Source organism: Zootermopsis nevadensis, unplaced genomic scaffold, assembly GCF_977971745.1.
Source record: "Zootermopsis nevadensis isolate Lab colony 2312 unplaced genomic scaffold, Znev_1.0 Znev_ptg000007l, whole genome shotgun sequence".
Taxonomy (NCBI): Eukaryota; Metazoa; Arthropoda; class Insecta; order Blattodea; family Termopsidae; genus Zootermopsis; species Zootermopsis nevadensis.
The window spans coordinates 13,987,130-14,004,758 of record NW_028259139.1 but is presented as its reverse complement, the minus strand read 5'-3'; the positions used below and the strand labels follow the sequence as shown (position 1 = coordinate 14,004,758).

Below are 17,629 nucleotides of genomic sequence, written 5' to 3'. Positions count from 1 at the left end.
TAAGAAAACAATAAGAACACACATGCACATTACTACTGAATACAGTGAAACTATCTATAATCTATGTGTTTTTTGTTAGAGGCAGCCACTGTAGGGGTTAGAGAAAACCAGAATTCTTTATAATGCTTTGTTAAAAACAGAAGCTGCAACCAAGAACCAAACATGCTTGCTCAACTCTGACAAAATGCTCATCACTCACCTACAGCATTCTTACACGCATAGGACTGCCAGGTATCCAAAGGAATGGACTGCAGTCTTCTAAGTGGTTCCCAATGTTTTTGATAATTTATCACTACATTGTGTCACAAGCCAAAAAGCCGCAATTAAAATTATCACAGCTGCAGAAACTTCAAATCTGATGATAAGGAACTGTTACTTATTTCATCACCTCATGCCAGAAAGGTCTATCAGAAAAAATAACTGTCCTGTTACATGTACTTTAAAAAGCAGCATGTCAACAACAACACACGCTGTTTGTGATCACTATTTCATTCCACCAATCCACAAATATCTGGCCTATAACTAACTAGATGGCATACCAAACCCAAAGGTTCATCACCGAATTAACTGAAGCCCTCCACCAGACCCTTGAATCCTGGTAACAGACCTGTAATTTACTGTTTATTTTCAAGTGTATATTAAGCATCTGTATGAATGTTCTTGTTGAGTGAATTTTCTCATTACTGATCATCTAGTCGGGGTATCTACAAAGGAGTCAATTCTGTTAAGTTCGTTAAAAATTAACATGTCATGCAGCAAATACTACCAGTATGCACTTCAAAACAGTTGCAGATACACAAATAAATATAACATCAAATATTAACACAAGCTATGTACATTAATTTGATATGGTATTTTTGTTCAAACTATATTTATGATTCTCCAAATAGAATTTAATATTTATCATCTTTTCCCCAATTCTTCCCCACAAGACTGGCTAATTCTATGACCTGAAATGAGAAATCTGGCAACCATACACAAGCAGACTGACCTCAGCAGTCGACTAAGCTTAACGTGTCTTGCAGCAGCTTGTACGTCCCAGCCTGTGGCTTGGAGGGCCGCCAAGCCCTCCTCTTCAGCCGCAGCATCACCAATCTCCTGCAGCAACCCTTGTACTTTTCTGGTCCGTAACTCTTCACTTAGTGATACCACCTAGTGGTATGTACACCAACCATCCAACCAAGCCCCAAAGCAGACAGTACGTCATAGCAGAAAAAAAGTTTCAGTAGTATGGAAGTAGTATTAATTATAAATCTGCCTAGCTACAGAACAAATTAGTGAAGGAAATAAAATATACAATCAAACAACAAACTTTTGGAGATGATGTGAAAAAGAGGGATATGAGGATGTGACAAAACCTTGATTTTGAGAAAAGATATTCTAGAAATAACTATTTTGTAGGTTAATATCATCTGTCACACAGTATGGACTTGTAGCCAGATACCAATATTTCAGAGGAACATACTACCTCCATCTTCAAGATTGAAGATGAACACTAACAGCTCAAATCACACAACGTATCAGTTTTTTGCTAACATTACCTTCATACAACCTATTAGCACAGATCTACCTGGAAGTATCTATGAAAATACTATAGCCTAAAATAATTTGACCCATTACATTCGACTCTTTGTTCCAGGCTGGATGACTGACTTGCAGCTGACTGATGTGACTGATCAATATCCGTCTTTTGTTTCTCTGTCTTTTCTTTCTATTGTATCCTGTGCGCATTGGGAGGGGTATTCCAGATGGATTAGAGAGGGGTGGTTCCGGTGGTTGCATTGTAGCCCACTGGAGTTAAGCATATGCGTGTGCACACACACACATGCACGCGCAGTTCTCTGGTGGAGGAAGGTACTGCTTGTTTTCAAGCTGGTATTATGGGCAGCTAGTACAATGTGTGCAGACATTACTCTTGTTTTTGTTGAAACATTAGAGTCATCAGTTAACTGTACAGGGTATACACAAAAGAATGGTGCAGTTTCAAAAGTTAATAAAAAATTATTTTTCACCTTACACGGGCACAACATACACCGTCAGCGGCGGCAACTGTCCAAGTTTCTCATGTGTTAATTACAATCCTTCAATGTGTGTACCCTGGGTCACACAACACACATCCACACCCGGTGTAGCATGTCCGCTGTAATGGCCTGCAGTGCATGCGTTATCCGATCACGAAGTTCATGGATGGACGTGGGCAATGTTGGTACATAAACGCTGTCTTTAACAAACCCCCAAAGAAAGAAATCGCACGGTGTAAGATCTGGCGAACAGGGTGGCCAAGGGAGAAGATTGTTGTCTCCATTTGCAGCAGCACGTCCGATCCAGTGATGTGGAAAAACACGATTGTGAAGCACTCGTACATTCCTGTGAAAATGGGGGGGAGCTCCGTCCAGCTGTAGAATGTAATCGTCATAATTGGTATTCACTTGGGGTAACAACCAGCTTTCCAACATGTCCAAAAATGAGTCGCCAGTCACAGTTGCTTCAGCGAAGAAAAATGGGCCGTGTACTTTCTTGCGGGACACCGCACAGAAAACGTTGACTTTTGGAGAGTCACGCTGGTGCTCTATCTGTGCATGCGGTTGCTCGGTTCCCCAGATACGGACATTGTGACTGTTCACCTTGCCACTGATGTGGAATGTGGCTTCATCGGAGAAGATCAGTCTTTCTACGAACCCATCTTCCTCCATTTTTTAACTGCATCTCCTTACAAAAGCCTCGCCTTTTCACTTTGTCTGATGGTTTACGGGCCTGCACCAATCGCATCTTGTACGGTTTAAAACATAGCCGCTTCCACATCGTCATTTTTGGGATGCCCAATTCCCTGCTTCCTCTAGCCACTGACTTGCGGGGACTTCGCTGAAACGCCTCACGCACTCTTTCAATGTTGTCATTTGAAATTGAATGGGACACATCAGCTTTGTTCTATGCTAATATTAAACTGTTGGGCAATGATATAAATACTATAAAAGCAACTACAGAAACACTCTTGATGGCTAGTAGGGATGTTTTTCTAGAAATAAATGCAAAAAAGATGAAGTATATGACATGTCTCAGCATCAGAATGCAGGGCAGAACCAGAATATAGCGACAGATAATAAATATTTAAATAAATGTGACAAAGTTAAAGTACTTGGGGATGACACTAACAAGTCAGAATTACATTCATTACAAAATCAAGAGCAGATTAAATTCAAGGAATGCGTTCTATTATCATTCAGTTCAAAATATTTTGTCCTCCCGTCTCATATCTTTGGCATGTGTGCTGTTCGGGTGCAAAATTTGGTCTCACTTTGAAGGAGGAACATAGATTGGGGGTCTTTGAGAACAGAATGTTGAGGAGGATATTTGACCTAAAAGGGAGGAAGATGGATCCCGGAGAAAATTGCATAATAATGAGCTTCATGGCCTATACTCCTCACCTGACATTGTTACGGTGATTAAATCGAGGATGAGGTGGGCAGGACATGTGGCATGCATGGTGGAAGGGAGGGGTGTTTGCAAGGTACTGGTTGGAAGGCCTGAAGGGAGGAAACCACTGGGAAGACATACGCATAGGTGGGAGGATAACATTAAGATGGACCTTAGGGAGATAGGAATCAATGGAGCAAACTGCATGCATGCAGCTCAGGATACAGTCCGGTGGTGGACTTTTGTGAGCACGGTGATGAACCTCCAGGTTCAATACAGGATGTGGACTATTCTTTGACAAGCCGAGTATACAATCATCTTTTCAAAGAATTTCCTATACCATAGAGTATGATACTACAGTGGTACACAGATTTCAAGTTTATCCCATACTACTGCACTACATAGATGCCATGGTTGTTCCAAGAATCATACTAGCACTTTTGAAGTATGAATTTGTGCTGTTATGAAACTAGCATATCTTTACTTAGTAAACTGAGTGTAAACTGTCTGTAAGCAGCTTTAATACTTTTGAATACATACAAATTCAATTAAAATTATTGTGATGTAAATGAAAACACAAAATAAAGTTTATTTTTACATTTCCACATGTTTATGTGCCTATAACAAGTATTCACTATAGAATTTTTTCAATTACAAGGAACTCTCATTAAAACAACACTTCTACATTTACTTCCAAAATAAAGTAACCACATCGAGCTCAATGTTGTCACTGATCCACTTACAGCTGTGGTCAAACCACAGTAGAATTTTTTTTTTTTTTTGGGAGGGGGGGAGAGTAATGTTTCAGCAATGTTAATGGATCCCAGCTGTTAGTAAAGGTAACACAGCTTTTAATCTGGACACTCTTAATTTTTATTTTAACATATGAAACTGAATATAAATAACTGTAAGAACAAAGTGGTTACTGGACTGAAGTTGGAGACCCACACCAAATTAAACAATAAAATTATCATTCATAAGAATACAAAGATACATAATTTCTTGCAATTTTCTGCAAAACACTTACCAGTTTATCAGTAGCAGGTTTCACTGGTGTACTGCTGTACTGGTATGCTTGCTGTCTGAGTCCAACCCAAGCTGGGAAAGTTGATCCACCGCTAATAACCTGTCCTCCACTTGAGCCTGCTGTGAAAGGCACACAAGCACAGATAAGCTCACACCCATATCAAATTTCACTTATCCTTTAACTTTTGCATATGCATTCAATCAGTCCTCATCAGCCTTTAAAAAACTGAAGCTTTTCTGTAAATCAATACCTTGTCTCACATTTTACAGTAACAGTCTACAAAGTATTAGCTCATCTGTAAACATAAAAACAAGGAAAATTAATTAAGCCTACCCTCCTACTGCACACACTTCCAGTCTACAAATGTTGCATTACTGTTGTGTTTAGGTAGTGTAACTCTGTAATTTAACAGTAAAATGGGAAATAGTGAAAATTCCTACAAAGTTAACATTTTAGATGTTTCTTGGCCTTGCAGAAACAGGACACTAGCAAATGACACCAGAAAGATAAAATGAGATATGACAAATGTGAAACAGGAAAACTTGTAAACAAAACAAAACAAAAGACATCATAAAACCTATGAATAACAAAGAGGAAATATCACAAAAAAACTATCACAATGGTTATAACATATATATGCATGCTAATACTAATGCTGGATTATGAATGGCATTTTAATGTATACCTTTATGGTATTTGTTTTAAATAACAGCACACCAAAAAAGCATTAGATGATGGCATATGAGCTGATATGTGTAGCCGTGTTTTGCATAATCCTATCTTATGGTTGTTTTACTATTAAGAATACACAATTTAGCTCATTCATTAGCCACAGTGTCTGCAATTGTAAATATGTTACAGAATGCTGTAACTGTTGCCATTACTCCTACTCCTACCACCACCACCACTGCTGCTGTCATTTATTATCATTACCATCATTATCACCACCACCACATTAGTCATTAGGGTGCTGGTAGCAGCAGCAGTAGTAGCAAACTATTTTCTATTTGGGAACCTTACTACTTAAGTTTCCACAGTGTTGCCATGCTTGTAATTGATAACTTCTAAATAATATATTAAGCTGTGACAATTTCATCATTTTTCATTCACAAAATTTCACACACTGAGAAAGGAAAAGAAGAAAAGCATTAATTAGTTATCACCATCAAACTGAAAGCTGCATTTGGTATAACTGTCATGCAATTCTACATTCTACAAACAAGTTACCCTAACAATTAAAAAAAAGTTAGGTTAGGTTTTGCATTATTTTGTGACCTTTAAAAAGTGGTCCTGATATCACCCTCACCACACAATTGTGTGCTTCAGTCATGTTGTTGTAAGTGAATGTGAGAAATCAGAAGTATAGGGTGTTCAAAACGTCTCTATACAGTAGATACATAGTTGCAAGTCTATGACATGCATAGATTGGCAACATGGTTATTTCTTGTCAAGGTTGGTAGCACAGATTTATGACAGTTGTTTACTATTCAGAAGTGCTTACAAGTTAGAGGAAATCATTTCCAGTACTTCTGTAAATAAATGTAAATGCAACTAAATGTTTTTTCTCAATATCATATTTATGCACACGAGCATATTAAATAATTTAAGTTGGTGAACACAAGTTATCCATCATCTACAGATCTGAGACTTCAGCATTTCTAAGGAATGAAGCAACCAGTACTAAAACTCCAGGTTCCGTACCCCACAGATCAGCCATTTAACAACACAAACGGCAAAAAAGGAAGAGTGAAAAAACCCAGTAATGTTCAATTCATATCAGTGATTTAAATGTGGGTTGTTCACTGATGGATCATGTCCAAATAAAAGATAACTTTATTGTAAAAATGAATAATAATATCTTCAAAGCAATCCAAATATTCAGTGGAAACAAAGAAGTATAGTAAGTGAAGACATATTTGGTACACAAATTTCTCTTGGATTATGAAATGTGTAAGCCTGCTCGTTGCTCACCTGAGCTGATTCCTTGTTGCTGATACTGAACACTACTGCTGGGAGAAAAATGCTTCTCTGCAGATACTCCCGAAATCCTAGTCTCTTGCATCACAGTACTTCTAACACTATCCAAGCTTTGGCCATTACCAGACACTGTACTGAAACTAGAAAATCCGGCAGACACAGAGGTCAAACTACTTTCACCCAATGGACACATCTGCCGTTGACTTACAGAAGTAACACTGCCACTTAAATTGCTGGAATGTGGTACTACAGGTGATGATGCACTTGGCTGGTAATTGAGAGATTCACCTGGTTTAGCTTTTGAAACTGTTTGATTCCACATCTGATTGAAGTTCAACATTGCTATTTCCTTAACCAGTAATTCTGTTTCATTATGATGAAGTAATGTTGAACTAGTAGTTGGAAATGTATTATGGATGTTGCTTTTCTGTACTTGCACGAGTGCAGAATTGCTGTCAGAGCTGAAATGTTGCGATGCAGTTGTAGGATATGTCATGCTGATGTTGCTCGTGGATCCACGCGGTGTTATATTATTACTGCTACAGCTGTACTGTTGTTGCACTGGAGGTCCAAAATACGTCGTAGTGATGTTACTGGCAGACGCATAATGTGGCTGTTGCTGAGGCATTAACCCGTCCAGTGACTGGCATGTATTTCCATTGGAGAGTAAGTGTAATGGCTGCAAGTTACCGTACTGTTGCGACATATTACTAGTTGGCTGTGATATCAAGCTGCTAGCAGAACCATAGTGGGGTTGATGTAGTGCTGAAAGACTGGTACTGCTGGTAGTAGAATCATACTGCAGAATATTGCCATGATGTATATAAGTGCCACTCAAACTTCCATACCCTCCACTGGTATTCTCAGTTACATTCCGCTCCCTGAAACAAGCTGAGTAGGTTACCAGAGAGTTCAGGTTAGGATACATATCTAATATAACTTAAAGATGGCTGTCATAAAATCCTCTCACCCTGTTTTCTGGGTTGTTGCAACATGGAGTCAGGTAGAAGTTTACTACTGAACTGGTAATGGAAGCCCCTCATCCATTTCCTCAAAGGGCACAGGAAGCCTCTAATATACAACAGTGCTTGTCTCAACTTGACCACTAGGCTAGTGCACTGTCCTTTTCAGGAAACTGACCCAGTCCTGGCCAGTTCCTTATTTCCTCTCTCCCAACTCTTTACGTCAGTCTACATACCCCACATCTTTCACTCCCTTATCAATTTTCCTATATTCTTGCCTTTCTTGAGGCTGCCCCTCTTCCTTTGTTTCTTCTGTTTACCCTCATTTCCTTATATTTGGTGATCTCCCTGAAAAGGGCAACTTCCCTCACTCTCTCTTGCATATATGAGCTACACCCATCCGTCCGCCCCCTTCCCACACTTATGGCCAAGCTGCGGTCTACCCTTCTCCCACTGTTCACTCCCTTGCCATTGCCAGATGCACCCTCGTCCCGAATGGTCCGGCCAAAGTTCTGCCTCGACTGGCTGGTTCCTTGTATGTGGCTTACTTGATGCACCTCTGAAATGTTGGCAAACTTCCATCAGACTACATGGTGCAACAACATTCAGCCAACCACCTATGTACTTGCCAATGTTAGAACCTAAAATCATATTATTATAACTTAATAAGGTATCTGACCTTTGTCTCTCTAATTTACCTAAATTCTATTTATTTTCCAATACATACTGCAGAAACTGGAAGCCATCTGTTGGAGAGAAAAATCGATATCGAAATATGAGGTTCTCATGGTGGTAAATATGTCAATATTGTTGTTCCGAATTTTGACACTGAGTGAACCTGTAAGCGTGTCAGTGATAAAGATGGAGACAGTATGTTTCTCCTGAAATGTTGGTATCTACCTGTAAGTCCAAATGTCATCAGAACGCAGAACAAAAACATCAACCAAAGCAAGCAGTTCTCTTTGATACTGGTACAGTGCACTTGAGCAGTAGCTATCAGCACCAGCAGCTAATATGTTAATTTCAGAGGAAAACATTTATTTTGACAATGAATTTCAACCTGCATTAATCCATTACATTTGAGATATGAAAATTATATACCTAAACTGATGCTTCTGAGAAGCAACTAGCAACACCAATCAATTGGCATGTTCAAACATTGCTGCATGATTTAACAGATTTGCGTAAAACACATGTTCTTCTGCGGCAGTATCTTTTTCTGTTACCAATTTTCAAAACAGGAATCAAACTGGTGACAAATGCTCAAAATTGACAAAATATTACACTAAGTTTATATAGAAGGAAGACTGAGCAAACACAAGGTCTTTTTTGTGTGGATTAAGCAATTTCAAAACCAAAAAATCCAGAGATTTAGCAACTGCAAGATCGGATACAAGTGTGTGTGTGTGTGTGTGTGTGTGTGGGGGGGGGGGGGGATCAACAGACTGGTAAGAAGATAACAGACAACCTGAATATAATAAACTGTGAGACAGCCAAAGAACATGAAGTATGTGCCAAAATGGTATTCATGGGAATGAGCAAAAGTGAGGATAAAAGAATTCTGCTCACACCTTCCAGCAAGTTGTTTGAAAGAATCCCACCTTATCTGAAAAGTCAGAGACTCGTGATAAAATCTGGGTCTTCCAGTACAAGCCAGAAACAAAATGCTAAAGTGCACGATGGAACAGTCCAGACCCTCCAGAATTGAAAATCATAAATGTCAAAAGTCAAATCTTTGGCTGGACAAGTGAATTTTCAACTATGCCAATGGACATTCACCACATAGTACTTTCAGAAACAAATTTTTGGACAAGAACTAAATATAAGTAAAAAGAGCTTCACTGTACACCCAAATTGGGCCTGTGTAACCTTTTTATGTTTCTAAAGATAAAAATCTGCTTGAAAGGGTCTCATTTTTAATCACTTGAAGACATTCAATGCAATGAGACGGTAATACAGAAAGGAATTTTGGACAAGTATTCCCAGCAATGTTTCCAGGCATAGGCTGAGACTCTGATATGTAAGTTGTTTGAAGGTGGCCCAAGCACACTAAAGTTATGTGACAACACATTTTATTCTTTGTAGAATCAGCATGGTTATTTGTCAGACAGGGTTCTCCTTGAGCAGGATATACCTGACAATGAAAAATCATATATTTAATGAACCGAAAGCTCATCACCACATCCACTAGTGGACTCCAACCTCAGCTAATTCAATCTGGTTCAAATCTTCATAATCTATATCATTAACCCCTCGCTGAGGGAAGTCGTCTTAAGACGTGCTGGCATTTAAATGTAGGTCTTCGGAACCACGTTCAATGACGTGCGGCTGTAAGCCTAATTTCAAATGCCCATAAGTATGGAAATAATAACGACTGATATATGATGTTTGTAGTTGATTTGTCGTGGAAAAAATGCTCTTTCTGTTCATGTTGTGGCAACGTCGCATTTTTGGATCTGTCATGGCAAAGTCCGTGTATGAATGCGTGACCTAAGAGTTTACGGAATCTTCACTGTGGTGATTGTTTGTGAAGGGAAGAAACGTGCCTGTTATCCCAAAAAGGTTTATTTTACAATCTTACCTAATGCTGTGAAGGACAGAGGGGAAAAAAAGTATCTGAAACGGTCAGGGACCCCATAATTTTTCTATAATATATGCCGTTTTCATGTTTCGGTGTGGCAGAATAACAACATTTTAGCACCCCTATATTTACAAGGGTATGGAAAGAAGCCTTCCTAGAAAGAGACAGGTTATAACTGTTATGTATGATGCATATATTTGGCCTTCAGTTCGGGGTCAGATGGTGGGGTGAGGCTCCCACATTTCCTTCCGCTTATTCCTGACACAGGCCTCATTGCGTGTTATGCAGGAAACGCCAGAAAAGGATAGAATCTCTGTTTGTGTAGTGTTTTGTTTTGGTGAAGTTTCAAGAACCACCATACAAAACTCAACTTCTTCCACTATGTGACGATGTTGCAATCCTGTTGCATTCTCTGCAGCAAAGTGCTGGAACGAAAACGAGGAACAAAGTGGTACATGACATTGTTCAAAAGATTACTGAATGTATCAATACATAACGCAATGGTCATGTATCGGTCTGTTCCAAGTAACAGGAAAATAGACACCCTGAAATTCAGGATTCTTCTCGTCCAAGGTCTCGTAGAGAAACACGGTCCTGCTGTTCCACGTCCTGTAACCGGCCGTCCATCACTTGAGCCCCCCACCTAAGAGACTCTCAGAACGACATTTCCCGGAATGTATTCCACCCACTGGAAAGAAGGCTAGACCTCAAAGGAGATGTGTGGTGTGTACGAAACACGGGATGAGGAAAGACTCAAAATATTGGTGTAGTGAATGTGGGGCAGGGTTGTGTATAGATGGATGTTTCAAGAACTATCACATGAAATTGAAATTCTAAACCACCTGCTTTTATTCCTCACACACAGAGTGCTCATCTTATAAGGTAAGATTATAAAACCATCTTTTAAAAGGATTTCAGTGAAATTTCATTATTATGTCTCATATAGTTTAAAAGTTATGATAAAAAAGTGTTTTAAAGCAAAGTTTAAATGGACATCGAAAAAATCCCCACTGTACGAGCTCGACTGCGGCATTTAAACCCCCCAGCTGACGGGTTAAGGCCCCTTATCTTCCAACAAGGTTTCCCAAACAAAACTTTATGTGTGCATCATGTTTCACCCACACATGCTACATATTCCACCTATGTCATCCTTCTTGATTTAATCACCATAACAATATCAGGTGAGAAGTATATATTGTAAAATTGGTGCTAATATCTGAGGGAACAATTATTTATATTTCTATACTTACTTTAATTCCTCATTTGGAAGTATCTAAAAATACATTTGGAATGTTAAAAATACAAACTTTTGTGAGAGTGGTGATGATAAACAGATGCTGTGAGAACGTGTTGTTTTTGGTGAGCCACTACCTGCGCCATCTTCAGACTTCAAGTTAACAGTCTTCCACTCCCATGAATTTTGCAGCATCTTGATGCCAGTGGGAAGCTGGGCTAATGCAGATAAAATGTAATAGTTAGCATAACACCTTTACAGACTAAAAATTACTTTGCAAACTTCAGTTACAATTTATTTAGTGGATCAATTTAAATACTTCTCCAAGCCCTCCTTTGGGCTTCATCATGAGCCAGTTCTCTCCAATCCACTTCAAAATTTATTTCTGAAACTTCTAATAACTGTCTTGGTTTTCCAAGTGACAACCTTCCAAGAAATTTGCCCCTCAGAATTACATATTAACTTGTTTATCCTAATGTAACCTTTTACAGTGCAACAATCTATAGTATTTGTAAAAATACTTGTTCTAATGGGTATATGTAATATCCAAAAATGACTGAAATCACAATCTTCCAGTCTATCTTGTAACTACATATATCACAATACAGCACTAATTTTTAAAATTTTTAATGTGGTGTATATTCTTTGTATATGTGCTTATCATGGAGATAGGAAAATAATTAAAAATAACTCAATATTATCTGTCTTTGCGTTACCTGAACTGTAAGATTTACTCATATTTACATAACCTCTTCAATTAGCAACTGTGTATTAGGTACCATTCTGTACATGCAAACTTCCCAATCACTATTTACAGTGAGCCAGGAAGTCCCACCCACAATTTGCTGTGTGCAACTTATCAATACACGTAAGCTATAGCAAGAGCTAGTTCTAAACATTATAACTGGAATAAATGGACTTCCATCACACAAAATAGCTAATCACATTTTGCCTTTGATCTTAAAAGTTGTAAACAGTGTCTTCCTATTTCGCTCTTTGAAGAGCCACTCACTTCATACACTTACATTACTTCAACGTCCTAATGAAGTTTCATTACAATAATTAGGACTGAAGAGTATTTAACCCAAAAAGCACAACTTAAAAATAAATAAACTCCCATTCACCAGCCAAGTGGAAAAATGTGCAATGCATCAAGAAAATGTTTTAAAATATCTTTGCTGTGATGTGTACTGTCAGGTGTATATTCTGTTATGACAAGTCATTTTGGATTAAACCACCAACCTGATCAGATGATGTAAACATGCACACTGACTGACTCTATGGCGCAACAGCCCGAAGCTGAGCCTTGGCCTCCTCCCATGTGAAAGGTTTCTTTGTCTTTGAAGAGTGTGTCTATGAGTAGTGAGTGACAAGCCCACTGCCCCTGCACAACTTCTACTCAATCCTGATTTGTCTGCTAGAGCCATCTAGTAGTGAATTAGGAGAGACTTGGGCGAGAAATGGCTGCTGAATTTTGCTTACGCTCGCAAGGTCTTTTACATACCATAAATCTATGACATGGGACCGCCAGTTTTACTTCCCCTCCAAAGAAAGTTGTGCTATGGATTTTTATCACCCTTAAAAATCCATTGACCTCAGCTGGGTTTGAATCTGTGAACCTTGCATCCAGTGATGACCACGCTAACCACTAGTCCACCGCGGGCAACAAACACACTCACTATCAGATGATATTCTTCCATGATGTGACAACACCATAAACTGGAACTATCCCTAGTAATGGTTTGCTCTTGTGAGGAAGCCATGCAGAACACAGCAGAAAATTTGAAATACTGCTCCTATTTCAGTGTTCATGATTAAATTACTGGCATCACATCAAAGAGCATAGCTCAGTCAGTATAGTGACTAGCTACGGGCTGGATGACCGGGGTTTGATCCCCGACGGGGGCAGAGGATTTTTCCTCTAGCCTCTGCGTCCAGACCGGCTCTGGGGCCCACCCAGCCTCCTCTACAATGGGTACCGGGGTCCTTTCCCGGGGGTAAAGCCGGCCGGGGCGTGATGCTGACCACTCACCCCCATCTAGTGCCAAGGTCAAGAAAGGGAGGAGCTATACCTCCTCTCACCCCAAGTGCCTACATGGCACATAGCGGGACAAACTTTACTTTTACATCAAAGAGCAGTGTGACCAAATTACATGTGAATTATCTGAGGGAAATGGTGTAGCTTGGCCAGAGAATGTCTTTGATAGACAGTCCTCATAGGCTAAAATTTGGAGGGAGTAAAATCAATCTTCTAACTGAGCCATATGCCTTCTAAAGTCCACAAATAGTTGGTGTAATGACCCATTATACTCCACTTTTTCTCTAATATTTGTGAAATGCAAAAGATCTGATCAATACAAAAAACATATTGGCAATAAATATACTTGATATATGCAAAATGGTGTTAAATACATTAGGAAAATATTTTTACTTTTGTTCAGTAAACTATGAATTTAAATCCTCCCCATCAAGAGTTGATAAATAAAAACTCACATAGCAAGAGATTACTTACCAGTTGATGTTAATGGTAAGTTCTTCTGAGATACTTTGCTTGACTGTGGTGGAGGTTTTAGTGCTGGAATAACTGATGTTCCAGGTGACTCATTCTGTTTGCTTTTCCCAATAGAACTTGTACTTGCAACTACTGGATTTCCAACTTTTTCAGGCATTCCTACAGAACACACATTTGTGGGCGAAGAGCTCACAAAGCTATTTGGTGGGTTAGTATTTGCACTAGCTTCCTTCTGCCCTAAATGTTTCTCTAGTTCTGCTATAAATTTTGGATCAAGCATCTTCACTGGAGACTTTATCTCCTCTTTGTTTATGATGGTATGTTGTTTCGCTGGTTGACTAGAAGACACACTTGTGACCATAGAAGAGTTCACTCTGTCCTGAAATGTAGACTTGTCAGATGAACAGTCTACTAAAACTGAACTAACATTAGGCCAATCAGGAACTACAGGTGGTGAACACAAAGGCCGACTGTCCATACTGACATCGCTTGGCCAAACACTTTGAGAGGATGGTGATGAATTCTTTACAGATGAGATTTCTGTGCAATGATCTATGTTCAGGTACGTGTTCTGCGCAGGATGAGAAAAAGAAGAACTTTGTTCTGGAGTATTAGCAGCAGAAGCACTGATACTGGTTCCTGAAGCTGAGGGCAGTACTACCACCTCAGGTGTCACACGAGAATAGTACCTGTTTGGACCTGAAACACATGTATAAAATTCATAAACCACCAAGAATTAACTTCCATGCCTCTATTTTATAGTGTACATTAACAATCTCTCCAGAAGAAACAAAAGGTTCAATACTAATGCTGAATCAGTTCACAACCTCATAATTTAATTCATGTTCCACATTCATATTACCACCTCCCACCAATGTTATCTCCCTGATCTTCTTAGACTATCTGCTTTCCGAAGATATCCACTACAAATACATCTTATAAATTCTTGTTTCTCCCACATGATCTACTGCCCAATTCTCATAAATTCTTTGACTAAGTATTAAAATAACATTTGTAAATAAAGTATGCTGTTAAGTATCTACTTTCAAAAATTTTCAACTGTTTTTCTATAATTCTTTTGCTAAGAAAAAATGTGGAGAAAAATTTAAGTGACCACACACACAAACATTACTCGCAAGTGCTCCAGCAAGTAAACTAGACAACAGTTTTTTAAGCTGGAAAAGAGCAAGCATTCTCTGAATGTATTGCTCACGCACGTGTGAAAATGACTTTCACAGTTTCATATCAGACTGAGACAAAAAAGTCAATTTTTTTGAGAATTGAGATGAGAAAAATAATGTTCTTCACAAGACCATTTTTTTTACTGTAATCACAAACTACAATACCAGCTACTTTTTCACAGTGAACTAAAGTTGAAATTATTCACGAGTTCAAATGTGGTGAAAAATATATTTGTGTCAAAAATTCAACTTATTGTCTAGTGTCAACTCTGTGGAAGAACAAAGAGAAAACTTTATGTACATTTGAGAAGAATTTCACTGTGAACAAAAAGACTAGAAAATGTTTTCACGACACTGGCATGGAATGGTTTGAAGTGCAGGGGGATGCTGCTAAGCAATCAATGGTCCCATTTTGAAGATCCAAGCAGGAAATTTTGTAACGCAATTAGAACATGAAAACCACAGTTGCAGCAATGGACGGCTCAATCATTTCAAGAACTGGCATAACATCATTCATGCTTAAGTCAGTGGAGAGGCCCTAACAGCCAGACAGCATGAAAACAGCAAGTGAATGGGTACAAAGTGTGTGAGACAAGTGCAAGCAAGGATAAACCAAAAAAGAAATCTATAACACAGACAAAACTGGACTCACTCACAATATGACCCCCAGAAACAATGTTTAAATTTAAAGATGAGAAATGTGTTGGTAGAAAAATACTAAAAAAACCATTTGCATTGATGTGTGAAAATATGAGTAGAATGTGAAAAGAAATGTAATTGGATAATCTCAAAAGAATCAACATTTAAAAAATGTAAAGAAGTTTCCTGTTGAATACAAAGCTAGTAAAAAGGCACGGATGTCTTCTGACAATATGTGTCCAAATGGAATGAGTTATACTGGATCCTGGGAACAACCCGTTCTTTAAGTGCCTGAGCACTGCGGGTCCCAACTTTTCGTTGGCTTGATCTATACATATTTAGTAGGACTCCTTGGATGAGGGATTGTTCCACTGCACGGCCTCTACCTGGACACAGGACAGCACAACACAGAAAAACGCAGACAAACATCCATGGCTTGAGTGGGATTTGAACCCATGGTCCCCGTGACCAAGCGGCACAAGGCACACGCCTCAGACCAAGCGCCACTGCGGACCCATGAGTTACAGAATTTAAAAAATTAGTTTGTGTAGACAATCGTCCAGCACACCTGCAAACTGAGAATTTATAGAACATAAAACTTTAGTTTTTTAATAGGCAAGAACAAGGATTGGATGACAAGGTGTCAAAGTAAGACACAATTTATTTAATGAAAGATTGCTGAGATAAGCTGGTGGTCCGAGAAGTGAAGTCTGACATCACATACAGAAATAGAGGAAGATGCAGGAACAGAGAGACAAGCAGACTTTATTGACAAATTGTGATTGATTAGGCTGTTAGAGATCTCTAAAATTCATGATTTGCAAATGCATAGTATTCTTCCCTTACTTTTATTCACAAAACTAATTCTCTTTTTAATTTTGTCATTTCCAGTTACTTAAATACTAATGCATTTTCAAATAAATTATTTGGCAACATCCCACAGGACAACCACCTTCAAGCGAGCACATGTGCACATCCTTACTTTATTATGAAACAAGACCAAAAATTTAAATTGCTTATTTATAATTTCTTGGATTTCATCAATTAACTTGGTTTTCTTAAACTGCAGAGTCCTTTGACTGAAATTACAGAAATAATTAAAATTACTTACCATAGACGTGTGAGGTATCGAATGGATCTGGTGACTCAAACCTTGTATTAGTAACAGAGACAGGTTTTGAATCCACATTGCTGTAGCCGTTTCCAGCACCGACATTAAAAGAACAGTTTTCATACACACGGTTGCTTATTTCTCCGTCACCCCAGAATTCTATGACAAGTGAGAGAACAGTTTCAATATAGGCACTTTAATCCAGAGTGGGAGGGAAAAAAAAGAGAGGGGAGGGGGCAAAGTTTTATCAAATTTGTTTGCCGTTTTATACCTATGGCAATGATGATAGCAAACCAAAAAGATTGTTGGGTACCCAAAATGTTGTTTTAATAAAATGTTAATGTGTGTGGGCATGTCCATTTCATAATGAAATTTATGTTTCTGTATGTAGAACTGCACAAATATATAAAAGCTGTCACTTCCTCACAAATAATCACACAGCCGCACTACAAAATGAAAGTAATGAGTGATGCCACCTCCCAATTTGTTTCTGATTGTCAGAGGTGTTCATTCCAAAAAGATGAGTTGCAGTCACCTGTTTATTATATATTCATATTCTACAAGTCCCATGGGCAATTTTCTGTGTGTTCATTTATGAGGTATGAAGATGTTTTCTAACAGTATCAAAAGAAAATAAAATTCAGAAACAAAAAATTTCAGGGGTAGTGTGGGAAAGTGTGTGGTTTATACAACTTTGTCTGTTATACTGCATGAAAGTAAACATAAATAAATATATTTCCCTGAAAAGAGATGAGAAAAGACAGCATATATCACATGCACTGAGAACAACAAACTTAACAACCAATTCTCATTATAAAATTCAGTGAGAATTCTTTTAATGTAGTAGCTGCAAGTTTTGAGGCCAGCAAAAGAATTTCTAGACAAAGCAAACCAGTTATCAGTGGTGAATTTCTGAAACAAGCATGACTAGCAAGTGCAATCTCATGAAAGACTTTCAGAATAACAACACAATTCTGCAATGTATCAAAGT

At 38.5% G+C, this 17,629-nt stretch overlaps 1 protein-coding gene across 15 annotated transcripts in view; it reads right to left on the bottom strand.

Moving 5' to 3' along the window:
- Positions 1-17,629, bottom strand: part of Ack (activated Cdc42 kinase) — a 67,107-nt gene that overhangs the window by 6,301 nt on the left and 43,177 nt on the right. For 14 of the 15 annotated variants that reach the window (XM_087344389.1, XM_087344392.1, XM_087344391.1 and 11 more), the window contains 6 exons: positions 16,639-16,797; positions 13,708-14,406; positions 11,269-11,413; positions 6,413-7,299; positions 4,442-4,560; positions 992-1,152 (listed from right to left, as the gene is read on the bottom strand). In XM_087344389.1, the coding sequence (XP_087200515.1) occupies positions 992-1,152; positions 4,442-4,560; positions 6,413-7,299; positions 11,269-11,413; positions 13,708-14,406; positions 16,639-16,797 (2,170 nt within the window). The remainder of the gene's footprint in view (positions 1-991; positions 1,153-4,441; positions 4,561-6,412; positions 7,300-11,268; positions 11,414-13,707; positions 14,407-16,638; positions 16,798-17,629) is intronic. The other variant, XM_087344401.1, reaches the window with a different exon arrangement.